Source organism: Girardinichthys multiradiatus, chromosome 12 (assembly GCF_021462225.1).
Source record: "Girardinichthys multiradiatus isolate DD_20200921_A chromosome 12, DD_fGirMul_XY1, whole genome shotgun sequence".
Taxonomy (NCBI): Eukaryota; Metazoa; Chordata; class Actinopteri; order Cyprinodontiformes; family Goodeidae; genus Girardinichthys; species Girardinichthys multiradiatus.
The window spans coordinates 5,716,384-5,736,521 of record NC_061805.1 but is presented as its reverse complement, the minus strand read 5'-3'; the positions used below and the strand labels follow the sequence as shown (position 1 = coordinate 5,736,521).

At 39.1% G+C, this 20,138-nt stretch overlaps 1 protein-coding gene and 1 long non-coding RNA gene across 3 annotated transcripts in view; one reads left to right on the top strand and one right to left on the bottom strand.

Moving 5' to 3' along the window:
- The window catches only part of LOC124878647 (leucine-rich repeat transmembrane neuronal protein 4), a 91,802-nt gene extending 81,084 nt beyond the window's left edge, over positions 1 to 10,718 (bottom strand). Inside the window, exons 1-2 of one of the 2 annotated variants that reach the window (XM_047382741.1) lie at positions 10,107 to 10,718; positions 6,525 to 8,065 (exon numbers count right to left, since the gene is read on the bottom strand). In XM_047382741.1, coding sequence (XP_047238697.1) covers positions 6,525 to 8,065; positions 10,107 to 10,137 — 1,572 coding nt within the window. In that variant the 5' untranslated portion in view covers positions 10,138 to 10,718. Of the gene's footprint in view, positions 1 to 6,475; positions 8,066 to 10,106 lie in introns of both variants that reach the window. The other variant, XM_047382742.1, reaches the window with a different exon arrangement.
- A 1,114-nt stretch (positions 10,719 to 11,832) lies between these two features.
- Positions 11,833 to 19,475, top strand: LOC124877360. The gene is made up of 4 exons (XR_007040498.1): positions 11,833 to 11,968; positions 18,365 to 18,455; positions 18,887 to 19,044; positions 19,129 to 19,475. It is a non-coding gene; the product is annotated as an uncharacterized LOC124877360 (long non-coding RNA).
- The last annotated feature ends 663 nt before the right edge of the window (positions 19,476 to 20,138 follow it).

The following is a 20,138-nucleotide window of genomic DNA, read 5'->3' as shown; positions in this document are numbered from 1 at the left end:
AGGTGTTCAATGACATCCGTATAAATGACGACTGTGGAAGAACCACAGTACCGGTATTATTGGACCTTAGTGCAGCATGCGACACTGTCGATAGTGTGCCGAATGCTGCACTGAGGCCTTTGACTGTCTCATCTAATCATTATTAGTTCACACCAACTTTCCTTTTATTTTTCAATCATTTTATCATAAATGTTTAATTTTTTATCTTTTTTATTATCATTTTAATTATTCATTTTATTCTCTTTGATTATTTGTGTTCGTTAATTATTTAACTACCTTTATGCCACTGTAATGTACTTTTCCCATTATATCTTTCTTTTTTTCATGTACAACGCTGTGACTTGTCTTGCTGCTGAAATGTGCTATATAAATAAACTTGCCTTGCCTATCATTGTTGCTGGTGTACCTTTTGCTACCAGATTTTTTCCTTCCACTCAATTTTCTATTAATCTGATTAGACACAGCACCCTGTAAGCAATGAGCTTCTTTAGCAATTACCTTTTGTGACCGACCCTCCTTGTGGAAGGTGTCAATAACTGTCTTCTGGACATCTGTCAAGTCAGCAGTCTTCACCATGATTGAGTGGCCTACTGGCCAAGACTGAGAGACCATTTAGAGGCTCAGGAGTTTCACTTTTTGAAATAAATGACAAAAAAACTTTGAACGTTTTCACAATATTTAATTTTTTTTTTAAATGTACCTGTACTTTTCGAAGGTTCTGTCCATACCTCTGTGGCATTGAAGCCTCACTGAACTGCCTGCAGCAAGGCTTCAGCCATAACACTATCCCTGAAATCTCATTGTAAATTGGGCTGCCACTCAGTGGTCTGATAGAGACTAAGGGTCATAAAAAGTCTTCATGTGCTTGTAAGGATTATGGCTCTAACCGTGGCAAAACAACTGAAGGTGACTTGGATGTACATGGCAACATTTTATCAGGTCAGATCCTCTCTGTTATGTACTGTGGTGAGTAGACAATGTTGGAACAAGTAAATGCAACGAAAAAGTCATTTACGACGTGACGGTTTAGGGGTTAAACACAGGGTTTGACTTTAAGCACAAGGTAAAAATCCTAGTCCTGGAAACCTTTTGTCCTGCATGTTTGAGGTGTGTTTCTGCTCCAGCACACCTGCTACAACTCAATGCATTACATCCTTAGCAGGTCATCAAGATGAGCAGAAGCCTGTTAATGACCATTCAATTAATAAGAATAGGAAACATTTAAAACATGCATGACTGTAGTTCAAGTGGAGCCGACCTGAGAAACATTGGTATAAATTATCAAATTTGTTTTTTGTATAAGGCTGAACATAAACTTAACTTATGAAACAAAGGAAACAATAAACATAAAAAACAAACTATAGACTACAGCTGAACAGAGTACAAAGGGCTGGAGATATTTGCACAGATATGAGGCCACAAGGGGCCTCATATCTTCTCTCTGGTTAAGAGTCAAGATCATGCTAAATTGTGTATATTGACCTAACTGGTGCCTTATATTTAAGGCACCAACCTCCAGTATTTTAAATGTCAGGTTTATACCCGTGTGTGCCTATTCATTTTTAGCAGTTCCTATTAGTTCACATGCAAAGCTTCAAACTTGGAAAATTCCTGGAATTGTACAACCCTATTCACAGATATATCTCACACACAATTTTCTGTCTCAGCCAAATGTTGTTTTGCACATTAAAAGTATTTTAACACGACATCCCTCTCTACTTAATAGAAACAGTTTTGCATTCCGAACTATCGACAGAATGATCATTGTGTATTGAACCTTCAGACAATTAACTATGGATTTTAAAGGAAATTAAGTTAACTTTCAGGATTTTTTATTTTGTCTAAAAGAGAGTGCAATGTCGCTGCAGGTGACTTTATGTAAATAGAAAGATACAACAGTATAAAATGTCAGAATGAGAGCTTAAAACTTTGACAAATGGTAAATGGCCTGCACTTGTATAGCTCTTTACATTACAATCAGTCTTCCACCTATTTATCCACACATTGACACAGGTAAGCTACATTGTTGCTACAGCTGGCCTTAGGCAGACTAACAGAAGTAGGGCTGCCATACAATCAGCGCCACTGGGCCCTCTGACTACCGTCAGAAGCCAAAGCAGGTGAAATGTTTTGGCCAAGGACACAACTACTGAGATGTACAAAGTGGGGGTTTGAACCGACAACCTACCACTGTCACCCAAAGATGCTCTGTTTTGGCCTAGGGTATATTTGGTCCACATAATAAAAAGTAAAAGTTCAAGGGTTGATTCCTGCTGCAGATATTAAAAGTAATTCACTTAATATGTAAGTTCTTTGTTGATTTTCATGTGTGCAGACAGTTGACCACAGCCCAATTTACACCGAACCATCATGTATCCATTCTCTTTTTGTGGAACCATGGATCACTGACAGCCAGTCTGGCAGTTAGAGCAGTTTTCAATTTCATGAACCAAGAAGACAAGCAATCAAAATAATAATTAATAGCAGAGGTTACAGCTTTTTCTGGTATAACCACAAAGATGCTTCATTTGTCAGTCTGGACACTTATTATGTTCATCACTCACTTTGCGTTATTGAATGGCAGATTTTAATAAATGTGTCAGCATTTCATCAATGAATGCTGTCCCATACAACATGTCCAAAGTGAAGTTCAGAAAAAATCCTGAAACGTCCCTTTCTTACAAGCTCTTAAGTGGCGAGCACTTATTTGGCAACAAATATTGCAACCTGTCAAAATTCTCCTCGCTCGATGGCAGCCTCCCTTCTGTGCATTTACACACAGCTGAAGTGCAAGCTGTCATTTTGGCAGTCAAAGACAGCATAACTTGATGATCTATCATCTTTCTTATTCCTGACACTTTAAAATAAGGGCTCATTTTCTATTGCTTCCAAATTAGACAAATGTTTGGTAAATAAAAAGTGCCCCTTCAGTGTGTTATGGGTGTGTCCAAGGCGAAGCAAAGAGGTCCTTTGAGATATTCCTGCTTAATAAGACTGGGAAGAGGCCAAATAGCAACATTTTCTGCACAAAATAAAAGGAGAGTGGAAACTTTATGAACATGCCTCATCCTGGTCTAAACCAATCTAAATGTGGAGAAACATACAAACACATATCACATATCCTGCTTGAAAATTGGTCGAGTTTGAATCTAATTATTTTAGGCAGGATTTGTGGAACTAGGTGAATGCAGCAGAGGCATGACTTTCTCCTCACATCATTTTCCTTCACACAGCTCGCTTTAATTATCTGTGAGCCAGAACCCCTCACCTTATTAATGCCTGCACATTTTGTCTGGGCACAAACCTTTCGCCTGCGGCTTCGATGGTGTGATTTTCACCCCTTACATTTTCTGAAATAACTTTAATGGAAGTGGTTTGTGGGTGGACAGAAACCACCGATGCTGCCTTGTGAGCACAGAAGTAGTTGGCACACAGGGGTGTTTATATATGTTTTTCCTTCAAATAATGAAGACCTTGGAAAAGAAGAGTTCAAAGTGTTCATCAAAATTCACACCCTGAGCGTTCAGCCTGCAGCGTCAAAACCGACCTGCTGAGCTGTGCTGGAGGAAATCTATAGAAACAAATTAACTCCACGTCTGTTGGTCTGGGCATGTGCACAAGATAACGGGCTTCAATTACAAAGCTCTTTCTCATAATTGAAAATGCAGCAAATAGCTTAAGTGCTTGCTATCTTGGAAAGCTAAAAATATGTGCATTTGGATTCCAGGGCTTACTGAATGCCCTCCTGAGTGTGGCTTTTGGCCCCGGAGCCACGTCTCTCCAACATAAATCTTTCTCTAGACTGTGTTTACCAGTCATTGTGATCAGAAAGGCTTTTGTACATGTAAAAAGAGACCACTAATACGGCGACTCCCAGAACGTCAAAGGAAAAAAGGTCATTAGGATTGCCTGGTGTAGAAATTAATTCAACACTTTTTGATGATCGTAACTTTGCAGTTGTATAATTCCTTCACTCTGGAAAAAGAACGTTTTCTGTATAATATTACTGCTCATGATGAATTTATGTAAATTTTCGATCACAGCACAAATTGTTCTAGCCTCACTTTAACATGCATAAAAAACTAAAGGAGTGAGTTCTCCTTTTGAAATGTGGAGATTGGCATGAAATGCAACACACACAAAAAAAACCATTACATTTTTAACAGCTCAAGCTGCTCCCCTGAGCTGCAGAGGGCACCGAATAACAAAGCCGAGGGACGACTCGGCTCCTTACTTCTGAAGGGCTATTAGTTATTCTAGCTAGCAAAAGCCCCATTAGGTCTGCCATTTAATGCTCCCACGCCACATTCTCACATGAAACCAGCTAGATTGATAAGGTGAGCATCTCACCTTAAGCTTCCCTTGTGCTTGAGAAACGTTCTGCCACAAATAATCTGACAAAGAGCTGATTTACCTGTCTGTGTTACGTGATGCTATGGAAAACAAGCTGACATGTTTGCGCTAATGGCGCTCTGGTGACTTTGGTAGAGAATGTAGAATTTTCAGGGGATTCTACTTTGGATCTTGCAGTTATTTATAGGTTGCATCCAGAATATGGGGAAAGAGCTGCATGTCACTGAGAGATTAAAGTTGGTCTTTCAGCTGCACTGACAGACAGTGTAAAGCAATGCCTTCTATACTCCCCAGTATGTTTGTTTTGTAAAACAGCAGGGTCCAGTGACATTACATCTTTCCCATTACAGAGGTCCCATTGATCAGACTGAACCAGAAAGCAGGAAGCAAAAAACCAGGAGACAAGTGTGAAACATTTTGGAGTGACAAGACCAATTAAAGAGGCCAATTAAGAATAAGCAATCTGGTGTTTTTACAAAGAATGAGAACTGAATGTTAAAACATGACCAGATGTTTCAGTTAAGTCAGTTATTTTTGCACATTGTATAAAAAAAAAAAAAAAACGTTTTCTCTCTGGTCTGACATTAAATCTGACTAAATTCTTTCTGTTTTATATCAGCTAGAACTACAAAAATTAAATATATTTGTGAAATACCAGAATAATGACAGAGAGAGAACTTTTGTGGTTATTATTACCTTCCTTCAAATTCATCAGTTCACATACATTTTCTTAATTTATTCAGTAGAATTGCCTTTTAAGCCACTTGACATAGGTCAAACATTGTGGGTGTCCTTCCACAAACATCTCAAAATAGTTTGCAGGAACTTTGGAACATTCCTCCTGATAGAACTGGTGTTTGTAGGCCTCCTTGCTCAAAAATACCTTTTTTGGATCAGCCCAGAAATGTTCATGGAACTGAAATCAGTACTTTATGATAGTCACTCCAAATCATTGACTTTGTTGTCCTTAAGCCACTTTTTAACTAATTTGGCAGTAGATGTAGGTTCATTGTCCATTTGGAAGATCTATTTGATCCAATGAGTTAAGTTCCTGGTTGATGTCTTGAGACACTGTTTTAATTTGTCCATATAATTTTCCTTCCTCGTGATGCCATCTAATTTTTAAAGTGCACCAGTGCCTTCAGCAGCAAAATCAAATCCATACAACATGATACTGACACCCCCGGACTTAACAATTAGGGTTTGTCACGCTTCAAAGTTTTATATTTTTTACTCCAAATGTACCCGTTATCATTCACCTCCACACATTTGAACTTATTACATCAGACCACAGGACATGTCTTACAAAAATGAAGGTCTTTGTCTCTAAAAGAATTTGCAAACTGTCATCTGGCTTTTTATGTAGCTGAAGAAGCCAGCATCTTCACAAGATCCGTTGCTTTGTTCTTGGGTTGATACACACGTTTTGTATTAAAACACGTTTATCTCTGGGCCACCAAACCTGTCTCCTTCCTGAAGAGATGGTTTGACAGTCCCATGTGTTTACATTTACAAATAATTGTTTGAACATATAAATGTATCTGGAAATTGTACTCCAGTATGAACCAGACGGTCAAAACTTTGAACTTTGTAAATGGAACCAATGAGGAAAATGCTAAACACACATTGCTAGAGGCAGAAAAAGGGGATGAGATATGTGATCATCAGCAGGTAGGATTGTAAAGATTTACATATTTTATACAATAGAAAACAAATATCAAAATTCACATAATTTGTGTTTTTGTTACCACAGCTACTGTAGCAAACACACAGGATAGGAGAGGAACAGATGCACAGTAACTTGATCTAAAACACTGTTCTTTTTCCAAAACGCTGGCTGTTAATGCAGATTAATCCAGGGGAGTCTTTCATATGAGTAATAAAAAAAGGAAACCTGCGTTGTGCACACCAACATAAGTATAAGTAGTAAATAAGTATTATATCTTAGCATTTATCATTACATGATGGGCTGAACAGAGGGATAGTCATATGGAACTGAAACAACCAACATATTGGAAAACAAGTCACCGTGCATTGACCTTTGTTTCCTCATCCCAAAACAGGCAGGAACAGAGGAGAAAACAGCTATTTTTTTTATTCCACAGAGTGTTAGAAAATTTACCTCGCATGCCTCGCACTGGAAATGGATTTTTGGAGGGCAACGGTCATACCTCACATTCCCTGGAGCCTGAGATGGTGTACGTGTAAGGTCCCGTCCCATTAACCAGCATATCCATAGTCTCTGAGTGGGAGGCCTTGTAGTCCACATAGTACTCTTGCAGAGGGGAATTAAACGAGCGCTCAGTCTGCCGTGCCTGTTTTTGGCGCTTCTTGACTGCTGAGCGCTGCTGGAGCTGTTTGAGACTGCTGGGATAGTGCTTCCATGACACATAGATTACCAGGAGAATTATAGCCACAGATAAGAAAAGTGCAACGCTGCCAGCTATGATCTTGTGGAAGGACACATAGTCAGTGTCGGGCATGGGTATGGTGGGGGAGGCCTGGGAAGGAGTCGAAGAGGCTGTCCTATTCCAGGTCAGCTTTTTTTCCACCACCAGCTGTGTGGAAAGAGGAAAGAACTCAGGCTGGAAAGGGGAAGTGGGAGGCAAAGTTGTTGGGGGGATTGGGGTCGGCGTTGCTGTACAGGTGTTATAAGTCTCCATCACATCTGTCACTTTCTCTCCTTGGGCCTCCTTAGGACTAGCACAAACCATAGTAGTCTCCTTGTTTCCCTTGAAGGCTTTGAGCCAGGACACCAGTGAGCATATGTTGGGGTTACAGTTCCACAAATTCCCGGCAAGACTAATGGTGGTTAGGGAGATCCAAGTCTCTGCTGTCTGCTGGGATACATTGGTAAGTTTGTTGGAGTCCAGATTTAGTGTCTGAAGGTTAGGCAGGCACTGAAACGTTCTGGCATCCAGCACTTCCAGCTCATTTCCTGTGAGGTCCAACTTTTGCAAGGAAGTCCACATCCATGGCAGGCCCTGGGTTAGCAGTCTAATGCGGTTCCACTGCAGGTAGAGGGCCCTCAGGTTAGTCAGGCGGGGGAAATGAGCAAAATTTATCTTTGAAAACTGATTGTGTTCCAAATGAAGCTCAATGAGTTTCAGGAGTCCTGCAAAAGCATTACGCGTCAGGCTCCTAAGCCTGTTGTAGCCCATATCAAGAAACTCCAAATTGCGACAGTCGAGGAAAACTCGCATGGGGATTGTTTTTAAGGAGTTTGATCTCAAATGCAAACTGAGCAGCTTTCGCAGGCCCAAGAACTGATTGGGTTTCAGAACCTGCAGCTTGTTGTAGGACAAGTCAAGGTTCCGTAAATTTGGGACATCGTGGAATGTGTTGTTTTTCAGCAGAGTAATCTTGTTCGAGCTGAGAATCAGCTCCTTGAGCCTGCGGATCCCGTGGAACGCCTGGCTATCCACAGAGCTGATGTAATTGTGGTCGAGGTAGAGCCAAACCAGCTGACTGAGGCCTGCGAACTGGCGGGCTCTGAGGTTTACCAGGCTGTTGTAACGGAGGGAGAGGCCCTGCGTGCTCACAGACACGTTGTTTGGCACATCACGAAAGGCATTGGATTCACAGTATATTATTTTCCCATCACATCTGCAGCTCGAGGGGCAGCGGCGCTCCCGGATGCCGCTTGGAGCTGCAAGCAGGCAGGTGGGTATCAACACTGCGAATATAAGCCATCTGAAAAGCACAGAAAGACCTAGAGACAGAGATAATGACAAATAAATCAGAATCAACAAAGTATTAACTAAATGCTCTGGAACAATGGTCCTGAAAGTTTTTATGACCAGTACAACCTCAGTAAACACAAAGGTTTTTCCCTCAGGCTGTATTTCTAGTACCACTATACTGAAAGATGTTTTAAAACAGTAATAACATAGGGCTTGGACTTTTCCTTTTTGTTGTTTTAATTTTATAAAGAACAATAAGATGTCAGTTTCCATAGGAACAGTACAGTTGAAAGAAAGATGCTGTTTCATTGTGCATTCTATTTTTACTCTGGAGTACAGTGTATTTATTAAAACACTAATGGAATATTTTTGTGGCTGTTTTTTTTAAATGCAAACTGTCACAGGTGATAATAGCTCATCGTTCCCAATTTCTCTGTGGCAGCCATATTGAATACAAAAATTAACCTGAGTTTTGGAAAAACAAAAACAAAAGAAGAAGGGAAATAAACCTACCAGTGTGGCGCAGAGACTGACAGTGATACTGTGCGTACTTGCTATATAAAACGGTACAATGTGAAGGCTATTTCCCGTCAAGCAGTGTATTGTGTGACACCCCGAGTACACACAGACATCCACAGAGTTATGTACGCCAGACTATGTGGGAGTCTTTACTAAGTCCAAATTCTGACTTCAGGAAGCGTTCCTGCTGTATTTCTGGCCAGGAACTTGAAAAACCCATTTTCCGAGTATAAATAGAATGCACCATCAGCATATCTGACTGGCTCTTCACCTTGCCACTGAAACATGGTAAAGTTGGATTTGTTATTCCCAGATCAATGATCTGAAAACAGAGTCAAATAGCATTTGTTCAGTCTTAGTTTTCTGTTCTCCGCTTCAGTTTAAATTGAACTTAAAATTAATAAAATACTGTGCCTTCTCCCTTCAGTAACTTCTGTTTGAATTAAAAATAAGGTTTTGCTTGAACATCTTATTCTTGTTTTTATCTGTTTTTAAGCCCTACATGACAGTTAATTAATGCTGTATTTATCTTGCAAATGGTTGATAGCAAAATCTATTGTGACACTGTTAAAGGCAATAAAAGTGCCACCAGTTGGACTTGTATCCAGTGGTGTTTTGTAATTAGCTCAGGGCACCATTGTGATTGAGAGCAGTGAATCAGCTCCATAAGAAAAAAATAGTTTTTTGTCAATTGTGCCCTGAACATTTTCTATTGCTTATTCACATGTCCAATCAAGCGGAGTGTGTGCATGCCTGTTATGTGCACAGCCTAAGCACTGTCAGAAAATATGGTTGTGGCCCACTAATAACAATAAAGTTTGTAGCTAATTCAAGATAGCTATTTGGCACTAAATTAAAAAGCTAGTTCACAGTTTTAATGACCCTGAACTGCATTTAATTCCCTCCAGTTTAAAATCCAAAACGCTTGGTTTAGAAACCTGAACAGCATTACTCTATCCTGAACAGAGGATCCTTAAACACAGTTTAGGCTTTATAAAACTATCAATGTATTTGTAAAAAAAAAAAAAAAACAGAGTGTTTTTGATGCTTTTTTTGCACAATGCATTGGATTCAGTCAAACATGAGCAAACCTATTTACAGACTTCTCAACCATTGCCAAATTTATTAAACATTGATTACAGGTTCTTTAAATCAAAGTTTGTAATCAATGAAATACAAAATAGGGAGTGGGGATGGGGGTATAGGAGGATCATTCCTATCAAGGAATGATCAAGGCACCATTAATGCAAGGACCACAACTGCTTGTACCACAGGTTGTGAACGATAATGGCTTTAAAAATGCATCACAGTGATCTTTACTGATTTCCACATTCGAAGACATGGTCTTGAGACATATGTAAGGTGAATGATAACATTCATCAGGTATAATTTGAGCACCAGTTTATTTATTTTTTTAAGAGAAAAGCCTCCATGAGATTCCCCAGCCTGCAGTTATCATTCAGATACCGCATGATTTTAGGACACCACCGCCAACATATTTAATTAAACTGTACTTACACACAGGAACAAGGCTTAGAAGAGTGAACATACCCATAGTTGCACGACGTCTGCTTTTCCTCATGTTCAGGGTAGTCTTTTGGATGCGTTCCGGGTCCACATCTTAGACACACTCAGCGTTTTGCCGAAAATAGTTGCACATTAAAGCAAAGGAAACGCACGCACTTTGCGCCGAAGTCAGAGACGCTGCGCTCACAGTCGCGCACCTGTCGGAGAGGACAGCGGCTCCCTCAAGATATACATCGACCTCAGTCCGTAGTTTACCGCACAACATCAGCTCGGTCCTGCATATCTCTGCCTGTCGCTTTACGAAGGATGGAGGGAAGCGCTCAAGCTTGCAGAGCCCTGATAATGACACTCTTCAGCGCATGTTGTGGGAGGCTGGAAGATGCTCTCCAATCAGAGTCACCAATTGTTGATTCTAAGTTGCGAAGAAGACAGTAGAAAGAAAGCGAGCAGCTCAATTTGAGAGGAACTGCGGTCGCAAGACGACAAGTTGTGGTATCCTGCCTCAGGCGTGGGAGGGAGAGGAAGGTGCAGGCGGCTGTGGATTAGACCCGTTGGCCATGACAGCGAGAATAAATCAGTAATATAGCAACAGGAATGATGCTTCTGCGTGTGGAATGAGAGGACGGAGGCTGCTGGTTGGTACTCAGTTTTCAGGACTTGAGATGCCCTCTCCTGGTCACTGAGTGACACTCCGCAGCCCTCACGGAACTGGTCCTCATTGTTCCCATGAGCACAGCCTGCATATTAATTAACGCCGCGTAATGGCACCACTGTTTGCTCTGCATTTAGATCATTGGGAAGCTTTCCCTCGGAACAGTCACATCCCATAGATCCTAAACCACAACGTCATTGTTGACTTTGATAAAATATTCCAGGGAACCTAAGGAATATTAAAGAACTTTAACATTTTCAAGGAAAGTCAACAAGACTGCTTAAATGCCACAATTATACACTGACAAAACAAACTCTTAATATTTAACCCCAAAAAGAAAACATATTCAACAATATGCAAACAATTAACTTATTTTGTTTGTCCTGATTTTTTGTTGTTCTAAATAGCAACAATTTAACTTTCACAGCTAGACAAATTAGTTAAATTTCAACCAATGTTTTAAAAAAAAATGTTTTTATTCAAATTAGTTCAATTCAAAATAAATGGTAACATAATTTTATTGAAAGTAATTATTTAAGTAAATTAGTTATACTCGAATTATTCTGTTTTTATACTGGTCCTGATCAATGTATATCAGTAGAGACCTTGTTGAAAAACAGGAGCCGTCACAGGAATTGTAAGAAAAAAATACATGATATATATAGTTATGTATTTATATATATATATATTTATATATATATATATATATATATATTTATTTATTTTTACCTATATTATTGTTTATATATTTACAAAAAATGAATACTGAGTTCATAAAAGTGGTCAAAAAACTAAATTTAACTCAGGCAAAAAATATGAACACACCAACGGACTGCACAAACAAAAAGTCGCTGACCTAACAAATGACACATAAAGGTTTATATAAAGGCTGATAACACCATTACCACACAATTGGGGCAAATAAACAATACATCCACTAACTGCAAGAAAACACAGTACAGTTAGGTTTGTTGATAAGGTAACCAAGGATAGAAATAAAAAATATAAAAATTTTAATACAAATCTTGTGTTAAAAACAACTTTAAATAATGCTACTTTAAATAAATAAAAATAATTCCCCCTCTCCAGGAACAGTGGGGTTGTCCAGCTATCCCCTCCATGTATTTAGGGGCTCTGAGCTCTCGCCACCCAATTTGTCTGGGCAAACTCCCAGGGATCATGGAAACCAGGAAACCAGTAAAAGGCAATAATTAGAAATACTCACAAACCACAGGTAAGATGAGTAGATAAAAATACTTAAGTGAATTAAATGTGCGCACTTACAAAAAGAACAAATGTTTTTACATCACTGAACAAACCTTTATTGTAAACTAAAGTGTGTCATTGTGTTTGGATTTATGAAACCATAAATGTACAAACAACAAATTAAGGTGCATGAGAGTTACTCATTTACTGGAGGGTGGCCATGGGTTTGGCCACAGTCCACACATGCATTTATTTAAAGTATGTTAATAAGATACAATTATAACTGATTGAGCTGACAAAAAATAGCAGAATTTGATTAGAATTAAAATGGTTTTGATTCTTGTGTACATGTTTACATACTGAAAACCCCAAATTCATGCTGATCTAACAGGGAGTCATGCTTAGTGACCCACAGAACCAAAATGAGGAGATATTGTGGGAAAATGTTTCTGTCTTTTTGAAAAATAAGTATCCACTCACAGTAATGTTGTACTCAACCCATAGACTTACATTTAAAATAAAATCCTAAAAAGTATTTTTGTTCAGTTTTAATCTGTACATCAGGAAACTAGCAGATGACAGGAATTTATTTTAAACAAATTCCCCCACAGATGAAATAAATCTCTAAGTAAAATCATTTTTTGTGTTTAACCAACCTTTGTGGTCTATGCAGCAGTTTCATTTTACCCTCCACCGTGTCACATTTCTGTTTACAAAAACATGCACGACTAATCAATTGCAAGCATCACCAGACCTTTTGATGGAACAGATTAGAGTGCTCCAGGATGTTGGATTCAGAGCTGAGTTAATGTCGCTGACATGCTCGCACTCACCTTGATGTGGATTTTTGTGTGTTTGTGAATAAGCGTGTGTGTTTGCGTAGCTTCCTGACCTGCCCTTCAGCCTCAGTTAGCTGATTGATCTAACAATGGAAATTAAATCAGAGATTGCAGCTGAAGTGATGGATGCATCCGCTTTTGCTCTGGTTTCCTGCTATTTTCTTGCTACAAGCTATCTGTGATTTGAGCTAAAATGTTCATTAATGTTCATTACTGGTAATTAATGCAACTCATTAAGATCGGGGGGAAAGGGACATATTAGAAATGATGATTTTGACCCTGTCCCAGAGTCCAATTAGAAAGCATTTAGAACAACTCTGTGTTTGTGTGATACACTTCAGTATCAAAATGCAACAAAAAGGAACCAAACATAAACATGAAAAGGCTCAAGGCTGATAATTCACCTAGAGCACGAGACAACAATAATTAAAGTGTCAAAAACATTGTATTTCATCTAAATCTTAATAATAATCAATGTAAACACAGCTTTTTGCTGAATTATGCCTTTTCAGAAGCTTAATGTTTACTTGCTTTACCCATTCCAAAATCAGTTTCATGTGTTTTTGGAGTCACTGTTCTGTTGGATCACTCAAACGTGATCATCTGATCCAAAAGATTAGATCAGGACTTCTAGAAATAACCCAGGAACCGCAAAGGGTAAAGTCTATCTTTAACTGGAGGATGCTGAGACACCCATGCAACTCTCCACAGTTAAGGGAGTTTTACATCCCCATCTAGTGAGAGGGCGCAGAAATATTCAGCTGCTCAAAAGGTGGCAACTTCGAGAAATTTGCAGCTTGGGAGCTATTTGACCACACTGACTGTGAAGTTTGTTTGGAGAAGTTAAGAAGAGGCTTTTCATGTCTAGAGAGGCTTCGGCCCTTGACGCAGCTGTCCCCTGGTTCAAGTACCGGACACAGTGACCTGTCTTCCCCCTCTCTTCACCTTATTTCCTGTCTACCTACTTTCAAAGAAAAATAAAGGCCACTGGTGCTGGAAAACAAATCTTTAAAAATAGCTTTTAAACCTAAAAACACCATACCAAGTGTTAAGCATGCAGAATGTTAATTTTGCTAGCAGTGGTAGTGGTGTTTATCAGAAAGTGGTTATAGTAATAAAAAGTAAGGATTAGTTCAATTTATTTTAGTTTTATTTATATAGCCCTAATTTTATGGGGGAAATTTACTGCCAAAAATTTAAGAGCACGTATTTTCAATTTGAGAGCAGGATTTCATTCTTCTTGTACTCAAACTTAGTAATGCTTGCACTCAAAACCTCTGCTGTCTTTCCTCTGGAAGGAAACACGCGCACCCCAACTAAGCCTGTGACCTAGCAGTTGCACACTGTCATTCTATTGGCTGATATGGTTGCTAGAAGATGATTCCACTTTAATCTGAGAGAAAAGAATTTGCAAGCAGGAATGAAACTTGAGAGAGTTTTGATCGTTTGTGCGCATGGAGGATGAAGCAAGCAGGAGGAGAAATTATCTATGCAAGAAGCATTAGATCAGAGGGCAGAAACAAAGATTTGAGAGAGAACTGAGTATATTTAAAAGAAAGCAGAAGTTTTAACAAGCATTACTAAGTTTGAGTACAAGCAGAATGAAATCCTGCTCTCAAATTGAAAATATGTGCTCTTAAATCTTATGCAGTAGATTTTCCCCATACAATTTTACAACACATGTCATCTCAAGGCACTTTACAAAGTCAGTTCAATCAAATCATACTGAATTCAAGTCGGGTACATTCCAAGTAGTCCTTACTATCAAACTGTTTATTATTCAAATTGGTTTAAGAGTTTTTCTATCTAAGGAAACCCAGCAGATTGCATCGACTCAGTGACTTGTAGCATTCACTCCTCCTGGATGAGCATGTAGAGACAGTAGGGAGTTGCTTTCATTGACTTTGCAGCAATCCCTCATACTGAGCATGCATGTAGCGACAGTGGAAAGGAAAACTCCCTTTTAACAGGAAGAAACCTCCAGCAGAACCAGGCTCAGTGTTTAGAGGATTACCTCCAGATTCTTCAACTTGATCTCAACTCAACAGCTAGATGGTTAAAACCTGAATAGAACTGGGTGTCCCAACAGAAAAATAATACCTAAACAATTATGAAAATGGGTAAAGATAAGATATAACATCTGGAATGGATCTGACCTCAACTCTGGTAAAATTTTATGGACTTTGCTTCAAACAGGGATCTTAAACTTTAGTCAACAGGGGTGTCCTGCAATGTTTAGATGTGTCCCTGGTCCAACACACCTGACTGAAATGTTTTAATTGCCTCCTCACCAAGCAGTCAGGTCTACAGAGTCCTCCTAATTACCCTATTATTTGATCCAGGTTTGTTGAAGCAGAGATATAAAAGTAAACTCTACCATTTCTGATAAGAAGAGTGGCCAGATATTCAGAGATATGCCAGAAGCTGGTTAATGGGTACAAAGGTGTGTGTCTTCTCTGGGACATTGTCAAAAAAATATTTATGTAAACATTATTAGTGCACTTTGTTATTAATGGCAGAAAACGTAATAAGGGCACATAAATCTATTTAAGTTTATTTTCTTGATAACCCAGTGCTTTTATGAACAATCTCTGAAGATTGTTTTATCTTAAATTTATAAATGTTGTACAAATCATAATATTTTGTACATAGATATAAGATGATAATTATTATTATTTTAAATAATGCTAAACACTGCAAGGAGTGTAACTAGCAACACTATAAACACACAATAAAAAGGAACTTTGGAGGGTATTAAATAGTAGTTGTTAATTATTTCAATTTGAATACAGCATTTGAGTTTGTAAATGTAATGTTCAGTAGTGGTTAAATTATTTTTTTTAATAACAAATCCAACTTAAACATTAGGATTTAAATGAAAGTGTTGGTCAAGTCAACCATTATTCTGATACGTCATGTCAAGCAGAGAACAGAAAGGCTGATATATCTGTCAGGGATGTATAAAAAAATTATATTTCAACTTAGTAAATGTTAACTATAATTAAGGCTTGTGGTTGGTAACGTTTCAGTTTAATACATGCTGGATTACACATGTACTAGACATGCTGACGTTCCACAGTCTGACTAATACATTTAATGAATGTGTGTATGAGATATATTTTATCTTTCTAATCGCCCATAAATGCCAAGTGAAAATGGACAGCATGAGGCAAAAAGTACCGTGCCGCACTGTTAGGGGGCAGTGCTGAGCCCCATAGACAGAGACTGCTAACAGCATGTTGCTACGTACTCTCCACTAAGCACCGACAACTCCTGTAACCATACACTAATACAAATTTGGTCCAACAAAACGGAAGATAACTTTTCAGTGCTGGAAAATGATTTTTTTAAACTGGATTTTCAGTGAAAACAGGAGGTTTTAGAGAGAGGAAGACCAACCTTGGAGCTGACAGATCTGCTTAAAACAAGTGGGAAAAAGGTAACCCGCTCTTTTCAAACAGACTGGTACACCAAAAAACATTGTGGAGTCCATGGATTTGACTTGGGATTGAATCGGCAGCAATGACTAAACATTAGCGTCCACAACACGAAGCTGAGGAAGTGCCGGGAGACTTTAAAAAACGTTATTTATGCAACCATGGACTTCATATATTGTTTTGTTTGAGCAGTATGGAATTGATAAAAGCATAATTTTTAAAATAATTAAATGTTTCAATGAAGGTCAAAATTGAAATATAAGCCTATATTTTGGGTTCATATATTTGTACATGATCCGACTCGAAAGGCGTCACCAGTCATGAACCTCACCGTACCCCACTGTTGAGGATGTTACTGATTAACTGTTAGGCTCTGTGCAATGGAGGAACCCAGAATGCAGACTGGCAGGCAGCATGACGGTAAGTGAAAAATGATTTAATTAACAAAAAACTCACTACAGAAGAGGCAGGAACAAAACTGTAAATGCGCAGGCAAGACAGGCATGGCATGATCCAAAAAACCAGACATGAGCATGATCCAGAAAATGTTTCCGCAAAGAATATGGTGTATATATGGAGCGTGAACCAGGTGAAGAAAGGAGCCAGATTAGCTTGGAGCAGGTGAACCGAATAAAGTTAATTAACAGACAGGAGAGAACAAAACGTGACTGGAACAAAACAGAGACTCTTGAATACAAACTAATAGAAACCAGAAAAACATGAAACTAAAGCATAACCAGATCCAAAAACCGAACTTCACAAAACATGAACAACACAGAAACTAAAACATGACCAGAAAAATAACAGAAACATGATTCAAAACTTCATCTGTGAAATAAGACCAACAAAACCCCAAAACACCCACAAATCATAACATTAACAGCATGTCTTAGTTGCTGTGGTCATTGAAACAGTTAAGATCAAAAATTTTTAAATAGATTTAAAAAATTTAATACTATTTCAGTGACATTTTATGGTGTAAATGGAGAACGCATGACATCAGAATGCAATATGGGAAAAACGCAAGCCAGCTGAGGCAGTGTAAATGTTTGGACAATGTTTTTCAGCAAATCTTTGGATCCTGCCATCCATGTAGATGTTTGATACGTACAACCTACCTAAGCATTGTTGTTGACCCCTTTAATGGAAACCATTGTGCTTGATGGCTGTGGGGCCCTGTAGCAGGGTTTGCTCCACTACAAAGCAAAAACTTATTTAGAAGAAGTAGAATGAGTTGTTGACTTGGCACCCAAATTTATCAGATCTCACTCCAATCCACCATCTGTTGGATTTGCTAGGCAAACCAGTCTGGTCCTTGGAGGCCCCACTGAACAATCTGCTGCAAACATCTTAGTGTCAGATACCATAGCTCACTTTCAGGCCTCTAGTGGAGTCCTTACCTCAACAGCTTAAGGCTGTTTTGGCAACAACAGGAGGATCACCAAGTTATCCAGGTCACCCTGATAACTATTCTAAGGATATATAAAATGGATACAAATGGATTCTCATATGGGAAAAAGGTTACCCATCCTTTTTCTATCGCTGCCACTCCTTGCACAGTCACAAGGCCTGTGCCAGTGAGTGAGAGATGAGGTGCTGTACACCTTGGGCAAATCGCCAGTCCATCAGGCAACACACAATAAACAACCATGTTCTCGCACACATTCATACATAAGGGCAATTTAGAGTCCCCACTTTGGATGGCAGGAGAAAGCTGGAATACTTAGAGAGAGCCCAAGCATACACAGGAATTGCATAAAAACTCAACAGAGATATTCCTGGCTAGGATTCAAACCTAAAACCTTATTGCTGCAATACCACAGTGCTCACAACTGCTCAAATATGCAGCTAAACTCTATTTTACCTAATAAATCAAACCAAGTCGCTATGGTATAATAATCACATAGTTTGTTTGGATTCTCTGAGCGTTGTAGATCACTTTCTATTTATGTTGTTGAACAAATCTGGTGTGACCCATTTTTCACGTTTCATTTAGTTTTTCTGGTTATCAGGCATTCGCAAGCTATGTAGGATTGAGTTTGGCACATTCTCTTCCCACCATGGTGTTTTTCAGCATTCCTAGCTTGAATTAACTTTGTTCACCCTAAACATCCCTGAAATCCCATTTCTTGTAACATTGTGTGTCAGGTTTTGGAAACAAGCTACTTCTCAAGGATCATCAGACGCCAGCCTACACCAGGAAGGAGCTCAGGAACACATGACTTTCATGACACAAAACGTATATCACCACCATACACACTCACCTTGCAAATAAATCAGCCACTAAATTGCTTATTGAGAAACTTTAATGGCTGTCTGTGACTGACTGAGCCCTGAATAATACAGTGAGGGAGGGATCTACTTTTCTGAAGACTAATGAATCCCCTGAAAATAGGTTTCAGAGATGAATACAGGTCCTTCTCAAAATATTAGCATATTGTGATAAAGTTAATTATTTTCCAAAATGTCATGATGAAAATTTAACATTCATATATTTTAGATTCATTGCACACTAACTGAAATATTTCAGGTCTTTTATTGTCTTAATACGGATGATTTGGGCATACAGCTCATGAAAACCCAAAATTCCTATCTCACAAAATTAGCATACAAACATCAACATCAGAGCCCCAGAGGTTTTTCTTAAAACACATTTTATAATGATTTCAGTGGATCTGCCACCCTCTATTTCATCAAAACCTGGCTCTGTGGGCACACCCTGGACTTTGGACTTCAGATGCCAGGCTTCCAGTTCTCTTGAGTGGAACACAGTGTGGAGCTCTTGGCGAAAAAAAAAGAAAGTGGAATCTGCTTTTACATGTATGAAGGTTGGTCTACTGATGTCACAGTTTTACAGAAGATATGTAGTCCTGAACTGGAGTCATTTTTTATAAACCCTTTTATTCATCCAGGGAGCTCTCCTTGTTTGTTCTGGCCGGTGTTTACATCCCACCACAAGCCTGCATATCAGAGGCGGAAAAACACCTCGCCCAGCCGATAACAGACGTGAAGAAAAAAATCCCTCTCCCATCGTTGTTCTTAAGGATTTTCACAGCACAAACCTCTCCAATGAACCTCCAAGATACATACAGCATATTAAGTGTCCCACCAAGGATAAAAACATTCTGGACCATTGTTTCACAGCTTTAAAAGATGGGTATCGGGTTGTCACTACTTTGTGACTTTCTGATCACTGTCTGCTTCCCCTAATTAACATTAACATTGTGCAGACCAATAACATTTGCAAATACAACAGCAATAAACCATGGTTTACTTCACATTAGAGGAAGCTTTGTCCGACCAAGAAATAGGCTTACAGAAATGGGGACTGGTTATACAAGAAACAAACTGACCACAGAGATCACGGCAGCGAAGAGAAGCTACAGCAAGAAGCTAAAAAGGAGCTTCTCAGCTAGTGACCCAGTTGCAGTTTGGAGTGGTTTGAGGCCATGTTCACACAGAGCCAAAAACGGTCTCCACAAAGCTTAATCGAAAGATGAAACCACCCAAAGCTGGAGGTGTCGTATTAGGCATTGTAATACTTATGCCACGCCAGTGAGTGGTGCAATAACCAGGGGTGAAAGTGAGCCGGTACGGTCCGGTACTGCGTACCACCAAAAGATTCTGCGCCGGTACACAGTACCGGGAAGAGGGAAGAACGGTTGTCTGCTATGAAGCCATCATCCAGAACCAGTTATGTCTGCAAAAATTCACGAGCACACAAAGAAGATCAGATCCGCTACCAATAGGCAGTCTAAACCATGTCTCAATCTGTTTATAAATATAGCTTTTTTCCCCTCATTCCACATTCTGAACTGTTCTTCTATGCTGGAGCCTCAATGCTTTTGCTTTGCTTCTCTCCCCTCAGAGCTTGAGGCTTTTGTGAACGGCCAGCCTTTAAAACGAGCAACGCTACGTTTAA